Source organism: Tympanuchus pallidicinctus, unplaced genomic scaffold (assembly GCF_026119805.1).
Source record: "Tympanuchus pallidicinctus isolate F22 unplaced genomic scaffold, pur_lepc_1.0 scaffold19, whole genome shotgun sequence".
NCBI lineage: Eukaryota > Metazoa > Chordata > Aves > Galliformes > Phasianidae > Tympanuchus > Tympanuchus pallidicinctus.
In genome coordinates, this window is record NW_026294710.1 from 16656430 (window position 1) to 16676535 (window position 20106).

General features: G+C 49.3%; 1 protein-coding gene and 2 long non-coding RNA genes across 6 annotated transcripts in view; 1 reads left to right on the top strand and 2 right to left on the bottom strand.

The window, feature by feature from the left end:
- Positions 1–20106, bottom strand: part of AHCYL2 (adenosylhomocysteinase like 2) — a 46625-nt gene that overhangs the window by 7899 nt on the left and 18620 nt on the right. For 3 of the 4 annotated variants that reach the window (XR_008206198.1, XM_052680819.1, XM_052680821.1), the window contains exons 2-8: positions 7794–7902; positions 5350–5493; positions 4948–5048; positions 2966–3068; positions 2329–2423; positions 1498–1604; positions 1068–1184 (exon numbers count right to left, since the gene is read on the bottom strand). Coding sequence is in view for 3 of the 4 variants with exons in the window: in XM_052680819.1 (XP_052536779.1) it covers positions 1068–1184; positions 1498–1604; positions 2329–2423; positions 2966–3068; positions 4948–5048; positions 5350–5493; positions 7794–7902 (776 nt within the window). In the remaining variant the exon portion in view is untranslated. Of the gene's footprint in view, positions 1–1067; positions 1185–1497; positions 1605–2328; positions 2424–2965; positions 3069–4947; positions 5049–5349; positions 5494–7793; positions 7903–10907; positions 11114–20106 lie in introns of those variants that run through there. The other variant, XM_052680820.1, reaches the window with a different exon arrangement.
- Positions 11671–12154, top strand: LOC128079535 (uncharacterized). Its single transcript, XR_008206203.1, has 3 exons — positions 11671–11764; positions 11933–12019; positions 12063–12154. It is a non-coding gene; the product is annotated as an uncharacterized LOC128079535 (long non-coding RNA).
- On the bottom strand, positions 12434–19180 carry LOC128079534 (uncharacterized). The gene is made up of 2 exons (XR_008206202.1): positions 17287–19180; positions 12434–17171 (listed from the first exon to the last, which is right to left on the bottom strand). It is a non-coding gene; the product is annotated as an uncharacterized LOC128079534 (long non-coding RNA).

Genomic DNA, 20106 nt, shown 5'->3' on the forward strand with positions numbered 1-20106 from the left:
GCCTCCAGCCAGACTCTGCACCGCCAACGACGACCCTCTGCGCTCTGCCACTCAGCCAGTTCTCAACCCACCTCACTGCCCACTCGTCCATCCCACAGCTTTGTTATAAGGATGGCGTGGGGGACAGCATCAAATGCCTTGCTGAAATCAAGGTAGACCACATCCACTGCTCTACCTCCATCCACTGCTCTCCCCCCATCCACCCAGCCAGAGACAACATCACAGAAGGCCACCAGGTTGGTCAAGCATGACCTCCCCCTGGTGAACCCGTGCTGACTACTCCTGATCACCTCCTCTTCTTCCAGTTGCCTGGAGATGACATCCAGCACCAGCTGTTCCAAAATGCAGCAGAACTGTGGGGATGAAACTGCATGATCGTGCAGGGAAGCAGCAGTCGTTTTAAGGGTCACCTTCACGTCCTCTTACCAGGACATGTATTATAAACATGGATCCTCTTCCCTTTTGGTCACGACAGCCTCTACCAAGAAGACCACTTCAAAGCCGAGATGAGGGACGAGGTGCTCCAAAAGATTTGGGAAAAAGATGCTGTTGTGGTCAGCAAGAACCCCCTTTGGAGCTCTGAGATGCCCTGGTGCTACCAGGTGAGAGGGGAGCGTAGCAGTGTGAGCACAGCTCAGCAGGAGATGTGTCTGCATTTCTATGTATTCAGTTCATCATCCATGGTGCAGCTCTGCCACTGTGTGAAGTCCAACTTCTCCTTTGTTTGGGGCTGACTGAGCTGCTGGGATCATCACCACAGAACCATAGAATATCCCAACCAGCAGGAACCCACGAGGAGGAGTCCAACTCCTCCAACAAGCACCACCAGATCCAGCACCGTCTGAACTGCAGGAAGGCAACTTGTCCTCACCTCACCTCTCTTTGGCAAAGTTGGGCCAAAATTTAGGGGGACGGACGCTCAATTCCATAAAAAGAAAGAAAATTAGAGAGAAGGAGAGGAAGAAATGCCATTTTCTGCAGGATGATTTTCCCACAAGCACAACATTCAAGCTCTGAAGCCCAGTGTGCAGATGTTTGTGTGTAGCTGCACAGAGAGCAGCACATACCCGTCCAAGATGGACTCCCTGCAGCAGTACAGGTTGTCAAACTTCTGCTTTGTCACTGAGTCATTTACATTCATGGCTGGGACGCAGAGTTTCCCTGCTTTGGACAACTGGTAGAGCCTGTGAGAAATAAGGGAAAAGCAGAGGATCAGTGCAAAACACGTCCTTGTGTGTTCTGCAGTGTTTTGCTGGGATGAATGGAGCGCATCTGGAGGGATAAATAAACTCTTGAGGATCTGAGCAGCACCCTGATTTCAGGATGACTCCGAGATGAAGCCACAGCTCTGCAGCTCTCCCTGTCTGCAATCCCACCCCAAAGCAATCATAATTTCCTCTGCCACATCTCACTCCTTTCCAGAGAGCTTAGGCCCAAACCTTTGGCTTTCTCCAAAGGCTGTCCCTTGTGCAGCCCTTCTCTGCCATCTCCCCTTACCTGTGCACTCCGGTGACGCTCTCCTCTACGATCCCCTTGATCTTCTTGAACATGTTGGGGTATTTCTTGTAGATCCAGTGAGTGAGATCTCCTCCGTCGTCCAAAATCTGGAAGAAAAGCAACCGCGGTGTCGCCACGCTGACAATTCCTTCTGACCCCAACAAGGCACAGAGGGAGAAAAGCTGCACCCGAATCTTCCCTCGAAGGACCTTCTTTGTAGCCAAGCCCCATCCATGCGTGTCATGCCCCATGATACCCATGCACAGCCCAACCATGCAAGCTCAGAATGCTCCCCAATTTTCCCCTTATTTTACATTATTTGAGCATGTTTCATACAGAACTTCCCATCTGATCGCACTGTCTCTGAAGATGTGGAGCTCCCAAACCAGAGGTTCATATTTTGGGATTGGTGTGCATGTTCTCCTAGCTTCACTTTATCAATTTGTGGCATTTTCAATGGGAAACTACTCCTCAAAAAGAAGAAAAAAAAGCTAATATTGTGTCTAGACTGAGATTCACAACTTGTGGGTGGACTTTCTGACCTTCACAATTCTTTTTGAAACTCAAACAAGCCAAGACTGGCAAACAAACAGTGTGGATCCATGCTTGTCTCCTCCCATTAATTACTATTCGTCTCATTTAGATCACGAGCTCTAGGGCTACAAATCACAATGCAAACTGCACACTTGGCAGCTGCAAATGATTCCCCTAAATTTGCTCTTTTTTTCTCCACCAAACACAAAGCTGTGCCTAAAACCAGGAGGAAATGCACTAAGCCCCATTGAGAAGGGGGCTCCCTCTTGGAGCTCCAACACGGCCATGACATCTCACCATGTTGGGCTGCCAGCCCTCCACGTTGACGCAGCGATCGATGCACCACCAGAAATCGTCTTCAGATTCTCCTTTCCAAGCGAAGACGGGGAATCCTGGCACAGAGAGGGAGGTGGGAACCACTCTGTGATTCTGTGATCTTTAAGGACCTTTCCAACCCAACCGTTCCATGACTCAATGGTCTTTCGGGTCCCTTCCAACCCAAACCATTCCTCAATTCGCCTGGGGAGTGGTGAAAATCTACCCAGGTTGAGCAGGATTGGAATTAAGGCATCTCCCAGGTGGACACCAGCAGCTCCTGGTTTGTGAATGCTGGCCCCAGAAGGTTCTCCCTCACCCCTTGCAGCCAAAGCCATGGCTGACACGTAAGAATTTCTTCTCTTTGCAGAACTGGACTTCATATAGAACTGAACTGCGCCCAGCGTGCGCTCCCTAACGGAAAGAACCAAGCGCAGTAATTTCATCCTCCTATGGGTTTATTCTACATTTAGAAGACAATAATAATAATAACTAAAAAAACTAGAGGAGAATGTAAGCAAACATATGAGAATGTCAGTGAATGTAAGGCCTGTCGATACGATGGGGCAGGCAGAAATCTTTTCAAAGCAGGAAAAGCGGAGCAGGCGACATTTCCTACCGCTCTCAGCGAGGGCAGCGGCCACTTCATTGAGGGTGGAGTAGATGTTGCATGCAGCCCACCTGCATTGGGCCCCCAGGGCACCCAGAGTCTCCATCAGGACCTGGATTTAAAAAAAAAAAAAAAAAAAAGGAAAAAAAGAACAAAATCAGGAAAAAGCCGAGCTTGGCCTCACACAGATCCAAAATATCAACTTATAGAAACACGGAGTCATTAAGGTTGGAAGAGACCTCCCAGGTCATCGACCCATCCCCCTCATGCCCATGAATTACAGAATCGCTGAGGTTGGAAAAGACCTCGAACCATCAACCCATCCCCACCACACAGCCTCCCAAATCCCCACTGCCACTCCTGGTTTTGGAGGAGAACCAACAGCTTTCACATGGCAGAGCCGCATTCATCGCCGCCCACCACATCTCCATGCATATCTGATAGAGGAAATGTGACTTGGCTACCACTGCCAACAGCAGTGCCTTACAGACACCTCACATCAGCCCTGAGCACATGCAGAGATGCCCACAAAGCTCAGAGGGAGCACAGCATCACGGAACCACATTCAGGATCGTGTCCTATCCTAAGATAGATGGCCACCCTCAGCAAGTTTGCTGATGATACGAAGCTGGGAGGATTGGCTGAAGGCCGTGCTGCCATTCAGCGAGAGCTGGACAGGCTGAGAGCTGGGCAGCAAGAAACCAGATGAGGTTCAACAAAAGCAAGTGTGGAGTCTTGCATCTGGGGAAGAATAATGGCATGCAGCGGTACAGGATGGGGGATGAGCTGCTGGAGGGGAGCTCTGCACAGAGGGACCTGGGTGTCCTGGTGGACGACAGGTTGCCATGAGCCAGCAGTGTGCCCTTGTGGCCAAGAGGGCCAATGGCATCCTGGGGTGCATTGCAAAGAGCGTGGCCAGCAGGTCGAGGGAGGTGATCCTCCCCCTCTGCTCTGCCCTGCTGAGGCCTCACCTGGAGCACTGCATCCAGTTCTGGGCTGCCCAGGACAAAACAGACAAGGATCTCTTGGGAAGAGTCCAGCGGAGGGCCACCAAGATGGTGAGGGGCCTGGAGCATCTCTGCTATGAGGAAAGGCTGAGTGAACTGGGTCTGTTCAGCCTTGAGAAAAGAAGACTGAGAGGGGACCTGATCCAGGTCTATAAATATCTAAGGTGTGGGGGGCAGAATGGCGAGGCCAGACTGTTTTCAGTGGTGAGTGGAGACAGGACAAGGGGAAACGGCCACAGGCTGCAGCATAGGAAGTTCTGCACAAACATGCGCAAGAACTTCTTTACAGTGAGGTGACGGAGCACTGGAACAGGCTGCCAGGGGGGCTGTGGGGTCTCCTTCTCTGCAGGTATTGAAGACCTGCCTGGATACCGACCTGTGCGACCTGCTGTAGGGAACCTGCTTTGGCAGGGGTTGGACTCGATGAGCTCTGCAGGTCCCTTCCAACCCCTACAGTTCTGTGATGCTGTGATTCTGTGATTAAGAGACAGGAAGAGCTACGGAGAGCATCTCTGCTACACCACCTGCAGTTATACAAAACGCATTTGTGGTGCTTGAACAGATCCACGGACAGAGAGTAGTTCATTTTCACCACTGGCCATCTGAAGTTCGTCGAATCTACGGTGTGAATTTGTGTTACTGATTTTGACTACCAATAGAATTATGGGATTGTAGAATGGCTTGGGCTGGAAGGGTCCTCAAAGATCACAGAGCCATGAGATGGTTGGGTTGGAAGGGAACAACCTAAAGGATAATAGAACTATAGAATGGTTGGGTTGGAAGGTCAGAGAACCATGGGATGGTTGGGTTGGAAGGATACTCAAAGATCTCAGAGCCCCAGAATGGTTGTGTTGGACAGGACCTTAAAGAACTCAAACCCAAGTGTTTTTGCAGCTCCGACAGGCAGCCACAGCATTCAGCAGCCCCATTTCCATCAGTCCTACACCGAAATAAAACAGGAGGAGGTTATGGATGGGATCTCACCGCTGTCTGGGCTGTGATGTGTGTGCAGCCCACAATCTTGGCCCCAGCCAGTGGCTTTTCTCCCTGAGCTCTCTTCCTCAACGCCATCAGCGCAGGCATTTCTGAAAGGCAAAATGGAGAGAGGCCCATCAGTGCCACACATGGAGAAGCAAAAGGCTTCAATGGAGGCATCAAAGAAGTCAGGGCACAGCTGAAACTAATCCTATATCCCTGTGAGGTTTTTTCCCTACGACCCAGAATGCAATATAATCACATTTTCCAAATTTCTACCAGCAAAGAAGCTTCTTCCTACAACTTAGGATTCAATATCATCACATTTTTGCAAATCTCCACCTTCAGGAGAAGGAAGAGCAGTGCAACAAGCCCCGAACGAGGCAGAGCGGAAGGAACGCCGTGTTTCACCTTGCTCAGCGATTTCGATCTCTCGACGCCCAAATTCTGCCTGTTTGATGTTTTTCACACAGAAATCACTGCTGCCCTTGGAGTTCTTCTGCTGCTTGTCTCGGGGGGAGGTCTCATCGTCAGAGCTGTCGGTGTAGGAGGCAGCTGGGGGAGAACAGGAGGTCAGAGAGGGAGCAGAGCTTTCATGTTCAAAGAAGCATTAAGGCTAAAAGGAGGTCTGGGATCCCTAAGCTCAACCACCAAACCATCCCCATCACGCTCACTAACCATGCCCTCCTTCCTTTTGCTTGTTTGAGAAAGGGAAAGGGAAGAAACATTCCGACACTATTTTGCCTCTTCTTCCTCCTCTTCCACCTCTTCTTCCCTTTCCTTCTATTCCTCTTCTCCTCCTCCTCCTTTTCTTTCTCTTCCTTTTCCTCTTCTTTCCCTTCCTCTCTGGCAGGAGCTGCCCCTTGGCACCCAACTCAGGAGCCCATCACTCACTCCTCACGCAGCATTACCCAAAGCCCTTCACCCAGCTCACAGTGGCACAGTTCTGCATGGGTTTGCATGAACACAAGACCTGGCACCAAAATTATCCCCTGGAGCAGCACGGGGAGCTGAGCAGAGCTGACCACTGACCTGCAGCTCGCTCATCGAATGCCCTCCGATGAGTTTATTTCTAAGCTTCCCTTTGCTGAGCTCCTTTTGGAACTGCAAATCGTTATGAGTCAGAGTCCCAGACTGGAGGTTCACAGCACCCAGCATCTCTCCTGGGAAGGTCTCCAAGAGGTAACGAGCTCCAGGACGTTGTCCTGCTGAGCAGCCAGAACTGATTTGCATCTTTCTACCCCAATTCCGTGCTTAAACAATGCTAGAGGAGTAGAATGACATGAAGGGTGGATGAATTGCATTGCAGAGAGCTGAGCCCACGGTCCTACCTCTGCCCACAACCACAGCGCTACGGAGGCACCCAGACTGTGGCAATGACCCAAAAAAGGATTTGCGGCACCTTCCAAGAACTCAGAGCCCATGCAATCCCCTACCAACAGCTCTGCTTGCACTTCCACAGCAGAAGATCCAAGGCACGGCCATCAGGCAGCACCCCAGATCCAGCTCCTTTCCCTCCTGGCTCCCAGGAAACCCTCCAGTGATCCCCAGGGCCGAGCTCAGTGCTGGGCTCCCCACACCGGCTCAGCTCTAATGCTCTTAGCAGGAATTAAGGACTGCTGGAATGTCTCTGCCACAAGCCTGTTCCCAAACCCCTGTGTGGGTCCAAGGGTGGGCAGCAGGGCTGCTCAACCCCAAATCCCACGGTGCAATGCTGAGGGCTCTGGGAGGATCGCAGAGCTGTGCAGAGATCTCTGCAGAACTGCAGATCTCCTGGGGCTGAAGGCGACTTTTGTAAATCAAATCTCACCCAGATTCTTGTGCACTGATGGGAGAGGAGAGGAAAGGAGAACAGAGAAGATGAAAAAGGGAAAAAAAAGGGGGGAAAAAAAAGGTTAAAAAGAAAAAAAGGGGGAATAGGGGGAGGGAGAAAGAAGGGGACAAAGAAGGGAGTTTAAAAAAGGGGGGGAACAGGAGGGAAAAATGGAGGGGAAATACGGGAGGGGGAAAAAATGGGAAGAAGGGAAAGAAGGGAAAGCAGAGAGAGAATAGGGGAAGGAAAGGGGAAGGAAAGGAGAGGAGAGAAAATGGAAAAATGGGAAAAGAGGGAAAAAGGGGAAAGGAAAGGGAAGGGAGAGGGAGAAGGAGCTGCGTTTCAGACAGTGAGCAGCACTGCCTCACTGTGCCATGGACCCTGAATGGGTCTGTTGCCCAAAATGTGAGAACACCCCCAGTGAGCAATTCCCATTCCCAGAAAAACACCCAATTCCCCCCGGTTTGTTTCTAGGACTTTGCTGTGTCATGTTTCTGCATCAGCACCAAACGTCGGATATTTCATGTGTGGGGCACACGGTGAAGTCAGCCTGATCTTCATCTCGTTAGGTTTTAATAAATGCTCACAGTCTGCTCCAGGAATGAACTATCAGTATAAACTGGAAGTGCCCAAAGAAACCAGATGGGGAAAAAGAGGAGGAAATAAAGAGGAAGAGAGGAGGGAAAGAACGGGAAGAGAAAAAGAAAGGGAAAGAGAGGAGGAAAGGCAGCAGGAGACATACATGAGGATTCAAAGGAGAGTTTTAAGAGCAGAGCAATGTGTTTTTCCACTCAAACACAAGTGAAGATGATGAGATAAAAGCAACAATCCCTTCCCACGCTCCTCCTTTTCCATGGTCTACATGGACATCGGGGTGGGACATGCAGACACTGGGATGCACGGACGTTGAGATGGGATCCACGTATGTTGGGATGGGGGACAGCGATGCTGGCATGGGACAGGTGGGTGTCAGGATGGGACACGTAGATGTTGGGGTGCACAGACAGAGGGACAGGACACAGGGACGGGGGGGGGCACCAACCTGAGCTGTAGCTGTCTGTTGACGACTGTGAGATGGAGCGGGACAGCGAGCGGCGGCCGATTTTCGTCGGGCGCTTATTGAATTCCTGCTTCTGGTCAGCAAACTGGATCTGGGGAGAGAAACAGGGAGTTAGAGCAGGTGGGAAAACCCAAGGGCTGGGCAGAAGGATCCCTCCTCTGAATAACTGACACTCCTCCTCGAGCCTTCTTACAGCACAGAATGTAGATGGTTTCCATCCCCCTTCCACGCAAACTTATTTTCCCTATTAATAGAAGTTATTTGTTGCAGGAGAGCTCGATTGCTCCCCAGCTTCTGCAGAATGACAAGGGATTGACCCACCCTGCAGTGTTCTTTGCAGTGAATGGGAAACCCCTTTGCTTACTGTAAAAGAAGTACAATAAACAAAACCCAAACCACCCCAAGTCATGAATTCCAGCCACACTCTGTGTGAAGGAGCATTTCTATCACCCAAGGTCAGTTAAGGATGCTTGGACGAACAGTGGCAGAGAGCATAGCTGAGCCTTCCCCTGCCTCAAAAATGGGCCACCTTGGGTCAAACGGGGACCCAAATGCTGCAGTCAGCATTGCCAAGAAAAGGACGTGAGCAGCAGCCGCCACACAGAGCCATTAGGAGTAATTACTTGGATTCATAATGTGCAGGAGGGATAATTAGAGCAGAGTCACCCCTATCTAGATGCTTCTTAGGGTGAAATGAGCTTTAAGAGATGCATTTACAACACGGTAGGCTCCTGCCTGCAGCTTCACTCCTGTTCCTGCAACAAGCCTCTCGTTGCAGGGATTCTTTGTCCGCAGTTCATTGGTCCCCACTCTTGGTTGAAAAACTCCCTACTAATCAATTTTGGCTCAATAAGGCCAAATAATCACTGCCTGCCCCAATCCAGGTTCCCCCCTGACCCAAACACCTGCTCTTGCAGATGATCCCACTGCTGGGCCACGGAGGTTGGCTTTGTCCCCATGTCCCATTTCTGGGCTCTGGATGCGGTCCCATCAGGCTCCCCTTGTTCCCAGTGCTCTTCCACAAGCAGTGGGGCTGCTCCATGTCTGTGATTTTATGATCTTTAAGGCCTCTTCCAACCCAACCACTCCATGATTCTATGATCTATAAAACCTCTTCCAACCAACCATTCCATGATTCTGTGATCTATGAAGACCCTTCCAAACCCACCATTCCATAATTCCATGATCTGTGAAACCCCTTCCAACCCAAATCACTCCACGATTCCACGCTCTATGAAGTCCCTTCCAACCCAACCACTCCACAACTCTATGCTCCTTAAGGCCCCTTCCAACCCAACCACTCCATGATTCTATGCTCTATAAAGTCCTTTCCAACCCAACCACTCCATGATTCCATGATCTTCAAGGTCCTTTCCAACCCAACCACTCCATGATTCTATGATATATAAAGTCCCTTCCAACCCAACCATTCAATGATTCCACGCTCTATAAAGTCCTTTCCAACCCAACCATTAAAGTCCTTTCCAACCCAACCACTCCATGATTCTGTAATCTACAAAGTCCTTTCCAACCCAACCACTCCATGATTCCATGCTCTATAAAGTCCTTTCCAACCCAACCACTCCATGATTCCATGCTCTATAAAGTCCTTTCCAACCCAACCACTCCATGATTCCATGATCTATAAAGTCCCTTCCAACCCAACCATTCAATGATTCCAAGCTCTATAAAGTTCTTTCCAACCCAACCATTAAAGTCCTTTCCAACCCAACCACTCCATGATCCTATGATCTACAAAGTCCTTTCCAACCCAACCATTAAAATCCTTTCCAACCCAACCACTCCATGATTCCATGCTCTATAAAGTCCTTTCCAACCCAACCACTCCATGATTCTATGATCTATACAGTCCCTTCCAACCCAACCATTCAATGATTCCATGCTCTATAAAGTCCTTTCCAACCCAACCATTCCTCGACTGTATGATCTTTAAGGCCCCTTCCAATCCAACCCATTCTGTACAATCAGAAACACGACTTGCAAAACTCCTTGGACTTTGCTATGGGCAAAATCGACACGGTGCAGTGAGATTAAATATTTACATCTCCAATTTACTGCAAACCATTAGTTGAGTCTATTAACTGAACCCTCGGGGTATTCTGAGAAGGTGGTTTTGCTTGAAGAAGTCACCTATGCATAAGGAATTTGACCCTTTTCTGGGAACATAAAGCTGAGTTTGAGGGGGTTAAGCAGCAGGGAAAAGGTGATGGGAGCTCCTTCATCCCTGGGAATCACAGTGGGTCCCGGTGGGACAGGGTACCTGAGCAAACACAGTGGGGTTTAGATTCCTTTCCTAAGAAGCTGTTGGCCTGAAATAACTTTTCTTCTTTCATTTAAACCCCTGCGAGCAGAACCATTCCATGAAAGCACCAGGTTATCGGCGTGCAACGATGGGATACGTGGAGACAGTTTGCAAGGGAACGAATAACTGCTATTACAGAGCTCTGCTGGGATTCCCCCTCCCCACGTCGCCCATTCAAGGTGCAGTAATTCCCAGCAGTGCAGCAATTGCATTCAGACCTCTCAAAGTGTTTCTACATGCGGGAGCATCTCCATCACGTTGGCTCTGTTCAACAAGAGGTGTTGCAGGATGGATCAGACAGAGAGGATGCAGGCGGAACCTGAGCTCCAGTAGAAATGCCTCCACTGGTGGCAGCTGGCTGTGCTAATCAGGAAGGAACAGGAAGGCTTGGAGAGCTGCAGGTGCGTGGCTTAGGAGTTGCACCGATGCTGTGGTTTTCCACCTCCAGCTGCTTCAATCTGAGAAACCTGAGCCACAAGTGTTAATGTGCAAGGAGCCACGAGTCCTTATGTGCCAATGAGAGAAGCTTTGCTTCTAGTTGGGGATGTTCCTGGGTCTTTGCACCGCGGTTCTGGCGCCCGCAGTTCATCCTAGTGCAACACAGACCAGCCCCGCTGCGCCGAGAGAAAATACAGGAGTTCTGCAGAAAGGAGGGATTTCCCCCAGCCAGCTCCAAAAGAGGCGGTTTTGGGGAATCAAAGGAGGACAGAGACAGAAAGAAAGGGATGTTAGGGGCAGGAAAAAGCCTTAGGGTGCCTGGGGGCTGCCCTCACCTGGGCTTTTCTGCCTGCATCGCCATCGACATTGTACTTCTTCTTGTTCAGCATGCTGCGGGTGCCGGCGGCTCCTATTGCGGCTGCTGGGGAAGGAGGCAGGGAAGGTGCAGCAGCAGGAGGCTCCTGGGCTCCCTTTGGGCTGAGGAACCCCAGTTCCGTGTGACATTCCCACCTCCAAGCCCACTTCTGCTCCCCGAGCTCAGAGAGGTTTTTACCGTGTGTGCGTAACAGAAGCTGATTTATATAACCGGGCCGTTTCCTCGCCCACTATAATTAACTTGCTAATTAGGCTCTTTTTAACTCCCCCAACCTTCTTTTTGCCCAATGTCAGATGATGCCATTAGCAGAGCCTCATTAGAACAACATTAACTAACGAGCAACTAAAACAATGATGGTGTTTGTTACGCTGCAAAGCGGGTTCTCATTACGGCACTCCCGGAGTCCAACCTGGCCCCACCACTGCTGACACTTCCATTTCATTTTCGGAGCCCTTTTCCAAACATTTTGCTCTGACAGTGCACCCAAGATGACTCCTACAGAGAAACTTTACTGCACAGAGAATCAAAGGGGGAGAACCTGTATTTCTGTAACAAACCAAAGAAGAGGCAGAGCCTAGATTTGGGCGTTGGAACTGGATGGTCTCTAAGGACCCTTCCAACCCAACCATAAAATGATTCCATGATCTTTAAGGTTCTGACCCAACCATTCTGTGATTCCATGATCTTTAAGGTCCCTTCCAACCCAACCATACCATGATTCCATGATCTTTAAGGTTCTGACCCAATCATTCTGTGATTCCATGATCTTTAAAGTCCCTTCCAACCCAGCCTCTCCATGATTCCATGATCTTCAAGGTCCCTTCCAACCCAACCATACCACAACTTCATGGTCTTTAAGATTCCCTTCAACTGAACCATTCTGTGATTCCATGATCTTTAAGGTCCCTTCCAACCCAACCACTCTATGATTCCATGATCTTTAAGATTCTGAACCAACCATTCTGTGATTCCAGGATCTTCAAGGTCCCTTCCAACCCAACCACTCCATGATTCCATGATCTTTAAGATTCCCTTCCAACCCAACCCAACCATGATTCCATGTTCTTCAAGGTTCCTTCCAACCCAACCACACCATGATTCTATGATCTTTAAGGTCCCTTCCAACCCAACCATACCACGACTTCACGATCTTTAAGGTCCCCTTCAACACAACTGTTCTGTGATTCCATGATTCTCTATTTCTCAGAGGGCACTGGGAAGCAATGGCCCAATGGATGTTAGGACCTCAACACTAGTCTCAACACATCACTGTAATTTAATAAGCTCGACATGATTAAAACCTGCTCTAAAAATAAGGCTGGAGAACTATCAACAAACCATGAGATCCCACGTGGATCATGTGTCTGTTGATGTGTGGTTAATAGTAAGAGCTGTGCTGTAGCAAAGGTAGAGGCTTGGGGTGAGTGTTAAGGTAAGAGTATACAAAGCTGCTTGAAATAATGACCTTAATGAGGATGATGAGCATTCTGAGGCTTAGGCTAATCATTATTTAAAGCGTGATTGTTCGCTTCCACACTGACCCGAGAAAGCACACAGAATTCAAATCAGTTGAGTTAAAATCAGGATCACAAACTCTGCTCAGAACTTAAATTCAGAATTTCAATGAAGTCATCATGTGGCGCTCATCTCAGCGCACCAAATTCAACAGCACCAGGATCCAGGGCTCCTAAAGAGGAAGATCACAGAGCGGGACAGATCTGTTGCTCTGCTCTTTGCAAGGTACCGATCAGCACCAAAAAACCCCACCAAATTTGAAGCAATAAGCAAAGCTGCACGTGATGCAAAGTTCATCACTACCAACACGACGTTGTCAGGAGCTGGACTCGATGATCCTCACGGGTCTCTTCCAACTCAAGATATTCTATTCTACGAAAGCTCATTTCTTTGTTGCTGATGTGCACGCCATATGGGTGAAAAGCTAAAAAAGATCACAGAAAAGGAACAAGGCGCTGAATGGTGAAGCGTGGTCTTACAGAAAGAAGCTGTGAAATCCACAGAGCCTCAGGAAGCTCCGCTGAGGGCACCCGACGTGGGACATGGAGACGAACGATGAGTTCGGAGCCAACCTCCACGCATGGGTTGCACTTGTAGACAAAGATCAAGCACTAAGAATAGCTTTGTGTGAGCATATAAACTTCTTATTCTGGTGACCTCAGTATTTTTAGAAGAAATACCGAGAGGAACGACTCCAAAAATAGAAAGAGATGAGTGGAAACCTAGGAAAATGAGTCCCGTGGACAACGTCGAGTTGAGCTCCAGATGCACGCCTTCTGCCTCCCAGCCCTGCCTGGTTTTTGGAGCAAGGTCGATGTATTTTCAGCTGCTTGGGGAATTCTTTCCATCAGAGAAACCAAGCAGAGAAAAGCATGTTTTCCTGTTTCCAGCCCTCTCTGCTACCGACACGAAGCACACGCTGCCCTGAGCCGTGGCTGCAGTGTCACAGGTGCTATGGCAATGTCAGAATCTGATTGAAGAATTAATTTGATAATGAGAATTGAAATAGTTAAAGAGATAATAATTGCTATGCTGATCTCTTAGCTGATGAAACACTGAGTCCCCTGAAACGTGCCGTGTTTTCTCCCACTCCTCCTCCTCCCCACCAGTCCCAAATTGGTATAAAATTAGCTCTTAATGCAAAGCAGCCATGAAACTGGGCAGGGACCATGTCCTGTGTCATCAGTCACCGGCAGTTTGGAAGCTGATGCTGGAGAAGGGTCCTGGCAGTGGAGCATGTCCAGGAGATCTTGAATTTCATTGACTCTCCTGCTGGCTGTGTGCCATCGTGTCCCGACGTCACTGTATCCCAGCACTGCTGTTTCCCAATGCCACCATGTCCCAGTGTCATCATATCCCAATGCCACTGTACCTCAGTGCCTTTTTATCTCTATTTCTCTGTATCCCTACACCACCGTATCCCAACGCCATCCTCCCACCATGTCACCGCATCCCAGTGTCACCACATCCCAACACAACCACATCACAACATCATCATATCCCTCTATCTCAGTGCCACTGTACCCAACATCACCATATACCACTGTCACCATATCCCAGTGTTACTGGAACCCAATGGCACTATCACTGCATCCCAAAACCACTGTGTCCAAAAGCAGATCAGTGAGACCCGAGCATGCCCAACTCCTCTTGAGACTTCCAGTTCCCTACAGCAGCCATCAGACAGTGATGTGGGAATGAAAATAGCACGGTAAGTAACTCACCATCCATGCTGGCATATGGAAAGCAGCAGTGCAGCAGCTGCCATTCCCCAGCTCCATCAGTGTCAGCCCCGTGCCCAGCTCCAGGAGTTTGCTGGGTTCCTCATTTCTGCCCCCAATACAATCATTTCTACAGCTGCAGCCACCCAGATGCCTCTATTACTGGATTTAAACTCAATATGGTTGCCAATAGACTGTGTAATTCCATGGCTTTATGAAGAATCAGAAATAGTCTTAAAGGACTTGTGTGTTGCTCAGAAAAGCAGAGGTGGAGCTGGCTGACTCAGCTGCAGCTCCCTCTGCTGCTAGCAGGCAGAAAAATCCAGTGTTAACACACCTTATTTTCCTCCTCTTTTCCTCTTTTCACTGCAAAACAGATGGATTTTGTGTGAATCACCTCCGTGAACAGAAACTGGGGAAAGTTTGTTGGGTTTTGGTGAGATTTTCGCCCTGCTGGCACGCTCCTCCTTCCTGAGTGAAAGCAGCTTCTGTTCAGCACTGCTTCCAGCTTTGGGCTATTTTATCCTCAGCTCCAAGCAACACACAAAATACCTTACCAGCAAAAATGCACGAAGCCTGCCTGCTGCTGCCCCGAGGGACAAGTAGCTGAGATTTTCCAAACCTACAGGATTTGCTCTTGCAGGATTCCCTGGTGAACTGCAGCAACTCACTCCCATCGTTTGCCAGCACCGTTACCATAAGGAGGAAGAGCTGCTGACTTACAAGCCATGCTGACACTCCAGGTTCTCTCTCCCATGCTCTTCTTAGCCTTCCAAATACTTAAATAAAGAACGAGGACACTTGGCTGTCCCTGTCAACAAAACAGGAGTATGGGTCAACAAATGGGATACGAGTCTTTAGCAGAAGTTGGGTGAGTTGACTGCATAGGGTCCAGTCCTGCTGGACCTCATCATCCTGCAGCCATTTGCACCAAGGACCATCGACCTGTGCACACCTGCATCAAGGACCACCATGCAGTTGCACGTCTGCACCAAGGATTGCTGTCCCATTGCACGTCTGCATCAAGACTGGGTCATGTATTCCAGCCTGCCCACATCAGTGTTCAAGAGAATCACTGAATCATTAAGGTTGGAAAAGACCTCTGAGATCATCGTGTCCAAACACTGACCCATCTCTAATCCTGTCCTTAGAACTGCTGAGGCTGTCAGGCAGTTGGACTCAATGATCTCTGTAGGTCCCTTCCAGTGGAGCTGTTCTATTCTACACCTTTCACTGGCAAAAAACAAAAACACCAACAACAAAAACACCACAAAAAAACTGTGTAGCCTGGCTGCCATCGATTCAAGGGACAAGAAAAGTTTAGGAAAAGCTTTAAAATTCCCAATTCAGAGAGATGAGGTGAGCACCAGGCTCAGGGAACCAAGGCAACTCTTTCTTCGCAGTATATTTCAAAGCAGAGAAGAGTCCCAAGTCTTCATGGTCACCAAAAACATGAGCAAAGGTTTCACTGGAGAAGGAGAATTAGCAATTCTGGATGGAACGAGCAGAACAACGTCGTCCTTTAAGACTATTTGCACACCAGGTCCTCCGCTGAAAAGTCGGGTGGAATTTAATGGCTCAGTTCCTGCTGCGGCACCAGAAGTGTGGGGACGAGGCTGCACTCAGCAGCACGACAGGCTGCTCCGAGAATGAAGATAGTGAGAGTTTAACGCATGCGATGGGCTGCAAAAGCCACACATGGTCACAAGGGGGAGCGAGAGCCCAAGGAAAAAGCATTCGAGCCTCCTGCTGCAAATAAAACGACGGGGAGCGGAGTGAATTAGAGGTCTGCCCAGCTTCAGGCTAACTTGCAAGAGTGAGTTCGACAAGTTAATAAACGTCGGGCTGCTCCCAGCTCCTGGTGCTCAGAGATCTCCTTCCCAAGGGGACAGAAAATGATGAACTCTCCAATTCAAGGCTTTTTGTCAAGTCAACACCAAAACAGATGCAGCTTTTAGCGGAGCCACCCAGCTCTTAAAAGTTGAGCTCAAGTCTCATTTTCTCATTAGCTCGCTGCATTGCTGCCTGTGTCCCACCCTCTGCCTTCAACACAGCCCAGCTTTGGAGTAGTTGTGAGCTTTTAACCAAAAGCGTTTGCAGAGACTGAAGGCTGGGGCTTTGTGGCAAGAAACATCTTCCCAGGGCTCATGGACCTGCTGGTGTCTGGAATGGAAGAGAATGGAGGAGGAGAAGGAGAAGAAGGATGGAGGAGGAGAAGGAGAACGGAGGAGGAGAATGGAGAAGAAGGAAGGAGAAAGAGAAGGAGGAGAATGGAGAAAAACAGAATAGAATGGAATGAAGAGAAGAATGACTCAAAAGGGACCCACAAACTCATCAGGGGCAACTGCCTGCTCCCAGCAGGGACAACCAAACATTAAAGCACATTCCTGAGGGCATTATCAAAGTGTTTCTCGAAATGTTTTCCACTCTCTTGAACTACTTCTTTTGAAGTGAGGAATACCCAGAGTGTGCAGATATCTGCACTACCCAGCAGCACTCCAGCGATGCTTCAGATGCAGATCTGATCCAATCAGGCTGTTTATGAGATCCTGCTGCTAGATTTTATCATCAGAGAAAAATTCATTTTTAAAACAAATGATTTTCCCCACGAGGTTTGCAGTGCTCCGGGGACATGGAGCTCTCTGAACAGTAAAACATCAGGGCTGGGTAAAGCTGCAGGATCCTCCAGGAGAAAGGAGTGTACTCTGAACATGGCACATGGCTCTGCCATGGAGCATGCAGCTTGAGATTGTCTTTAAAAGGCAAAATTGCAGCTGGCACGAGCATTCGAATATTGGCTGACAGAATGACTGGGATGATACATTTCTGTTCAAATCAAACTTGGAGAGGAGGCAAGAGGAAACAGGGCAGGAGAGTGAGAAAGGCAGCATCGCAGCAAGCCTGCGTTGACTTTAACTGACCACATCATCATTTGGGTTATGGAATGCCAGAATCCCAGAGTCAAAGATGGATGGGTTGGAAGGGACCTTAACAATCACAGAACTAAAAAAATGGACCTCTGTTGGAAGGGTCCTTAAAGATCATAGAATCATGGGATGGTTGGGTTGGAAGGGACCTCAGAATGGTTGGGTTGGAAGGGACCCTGAAGGACTCAGAATGGATGGGTTGGAAGGGACCTTGAAGGACTCAGAATGGTTGGGTTGGAAGGGATCCTGAAGGTCTCAAGATGGGTTAGAAGGGATCCTGAAGGACTCAGAATGGATGGGTTGGAAGGGACCTTGAAGAACTCAGAATGGTTGGGTTGGAAGGGATCCTGAAGGACTCAGAATGGATGGGTTGGAAGGGACCTTGAAGGACTCAGAATGGTTGGGTTGGAAGGGATCCTGAAGGTCTCAGGATGGGTTAGAAGGGATCCTGAAGGTCTCAGAATGGATGGGTTGGAAGGGACCTTGAAGGACTCAGAATGGATGGGTTGGAAGGGACCTTGAAGGACTCAGAATGGATTGGTTGGAAGGGACCTTGAAGAACTCAGAATGGATCAGTTGGAAGGGACCTAAGAGGCCAGGGAGACCCCTGGTCATTTGACCCATTTGACTCACAGCAAAGGCTCTGCACATCCCACGCCAGCCCTCCACAAACACGCTCAGCCAGAAGAGAAATGCTACAAGGGAAAAAAAATAATGATAATCTTATTATAGCCATTCCCTTGCAAGCCTAAACCCATGTCGTATATGCATTGCCCTGGGCAGGCTGACCAATCCTTTGAGAACATGCCAAAAATCTCTGCTGGCAGAATGCTTTGCCCATACACCACGCACTGTGCCGCCAGCAGCAGCAGCCTACAGTCTCAGAACCATTTAATACTGGTACGCTGCCATCTGCTGCGCTGCTGCTTGCTTCTGACAGCAGCTTTAGGACAAAAAAGAAGAGAGATTCCAATTCTGAGCCACAGCATTGCATTGCTTGGGCACAAGAATAAGGGATGACAACTTGGGAGAGAGATGGAAAATTGCTTCAAGCTTCATGGAGTGGTGGAGAAAGGAAGGGTAGGAACATAAAATAATAACAAAAAGGATTGAAGAAACATGTAGATGTGGCACCTGGGGACGTGAGTAGTGGGCATGGTGGTGATGGGTCAACAGATGGACTTGATGATCTTGGAGGTCTTCTTCAACCTTAATGATTTTATGATTCCAGGGCCCTCGAGCCAAATCTGTGCCCCAGCACCCAATAAAAAAAAAATCCAACCCAGTAATAAAACAAGAGAGGAGAATCTAAAACATATTTGGATATTTGAGATGGAAAAGCTTCCCTGCTCAGCATCTCAGAACATCACAAGCTGGAAGGGGTCCATGAGGATCAACGAGTCCAACTTGGTTGCATGCTGCAAGCTCCCAGGTTGACTGCAAACGCCCCAAATTGGTGCTGGAAACGACACTGGCTGCGTCACGAGCCGCTCGGCTGTCAGCGAAGCGGGGAAAATTAAGTTAACGAGCAAAGCTTTAATCAGCAGACCTTGGCGTAATCAGAGGCTGAGCTGCTTCAATAGGCAGCGACGGCCACCTCCCCCTTCTGTTCCATTTTCCCATGGGAATTGAGGAACAGGTCCTCTGAGGGACACGGAGAAGCGTTCCCAGGAGGGATTACTGCCGCCCCGCGCTGCGTCCTGCAGCTCTTCGCCCCAATGGAGAACCATGGAGATGTGGCACTGAGGGACGCTCAGTGGGCATGGGTTGGAGTGATGATCTTGGAGGTCTCTTCCAACCTCAATGATTCTGTGATCCTGCGATCCACGCGGTCACCAGCAGATGCAGATGCCAGGCGTTCACCTTCCGTGCTCTGAGCGCACGCACTGGGACTGAAGGATCTCAGGATGGAGCAGCTCAGCTGGGAAGGGCCCCTCTGAGCCTGGCTGCCAAGCACAAGGCATCACCCGCCTTGCCAGCAGCCTGTTCCAGCACTCAACTGCCTCGTAACGGAGAGATTTTTCCTTATTTCCCATCTGAACCTCCCTTAGCAGGAGGACCCCAAACAGATTCACACCCTGTCCTCATGTCACATCTACAGCACATCCATAGGGCTGCGTGTTGCAAAAAGGCACCCCGTTCCAAGGTTGCCTTACATCCCCCTGGTTGTGGTATCACAGTTCTGGATGGCCAACCCCTGGTTGCGGCCATCAGAGTGAGGAAATCCCTGTCATTTGTCCCCTTGTTTCTAACGAGTCCTCTTAATGATCTCATCCAAAGCAGGCTCTTGGCATTTGGGAACCCCTGGAACACCCGAATACCCCATAACTCTCCCTGTGTGTCCTACTGAGTGCTGCTAGCAGAAAAGAAAACGTGCAGTTCCCATCCCTCCCCACATCACACCCTCTGCTTGAGAATGACGTGAGCTTCCCAGCTCTGTGCTCATCCCTCCATCTCACCAGGACTACGGTGCATAACCTCATGTGTTATTAATGTAGATTTGAAAAAATAAATTACAAAAAAAAAAGCAACCAACAACAAACCTCTCAGCACAGAACAAATGTGCCCAGAGAGGAAAAGACGCAGTCGCTGTCAATGAGACGGCAGCATCTCCAGGTTCATCAGGCCTCAGTGAAATCAAGCTTAACGAGCACTATTACCATCTGCTAATTGACGTGTTTTAATCACTTAGCAGCCAGCCAGCAGTGATGCAGGCTCTGTGGGTCCCAGAGGAGCCATTTGTCAGAAGTGCTCGGCGCCTTGGTGCATGGAAAAGCCCAGCTCACGAGGTCAGAAATGCATTCTCCATCTCCACTCTTTGTCTGACCTGTGCTTAAGGATGACATGCCAGCACTGAAAGCTGAACCTGCCCAAAACACAGCCTGGGTGATGGCGTGGAGAGCAGGACTGAGAGCCTGAGAACATCTTAACAATCAGATTTACACTTCTGTTTCTGGAAAACAAACATAGCAGCATATTTCTGCGTCACTTAATT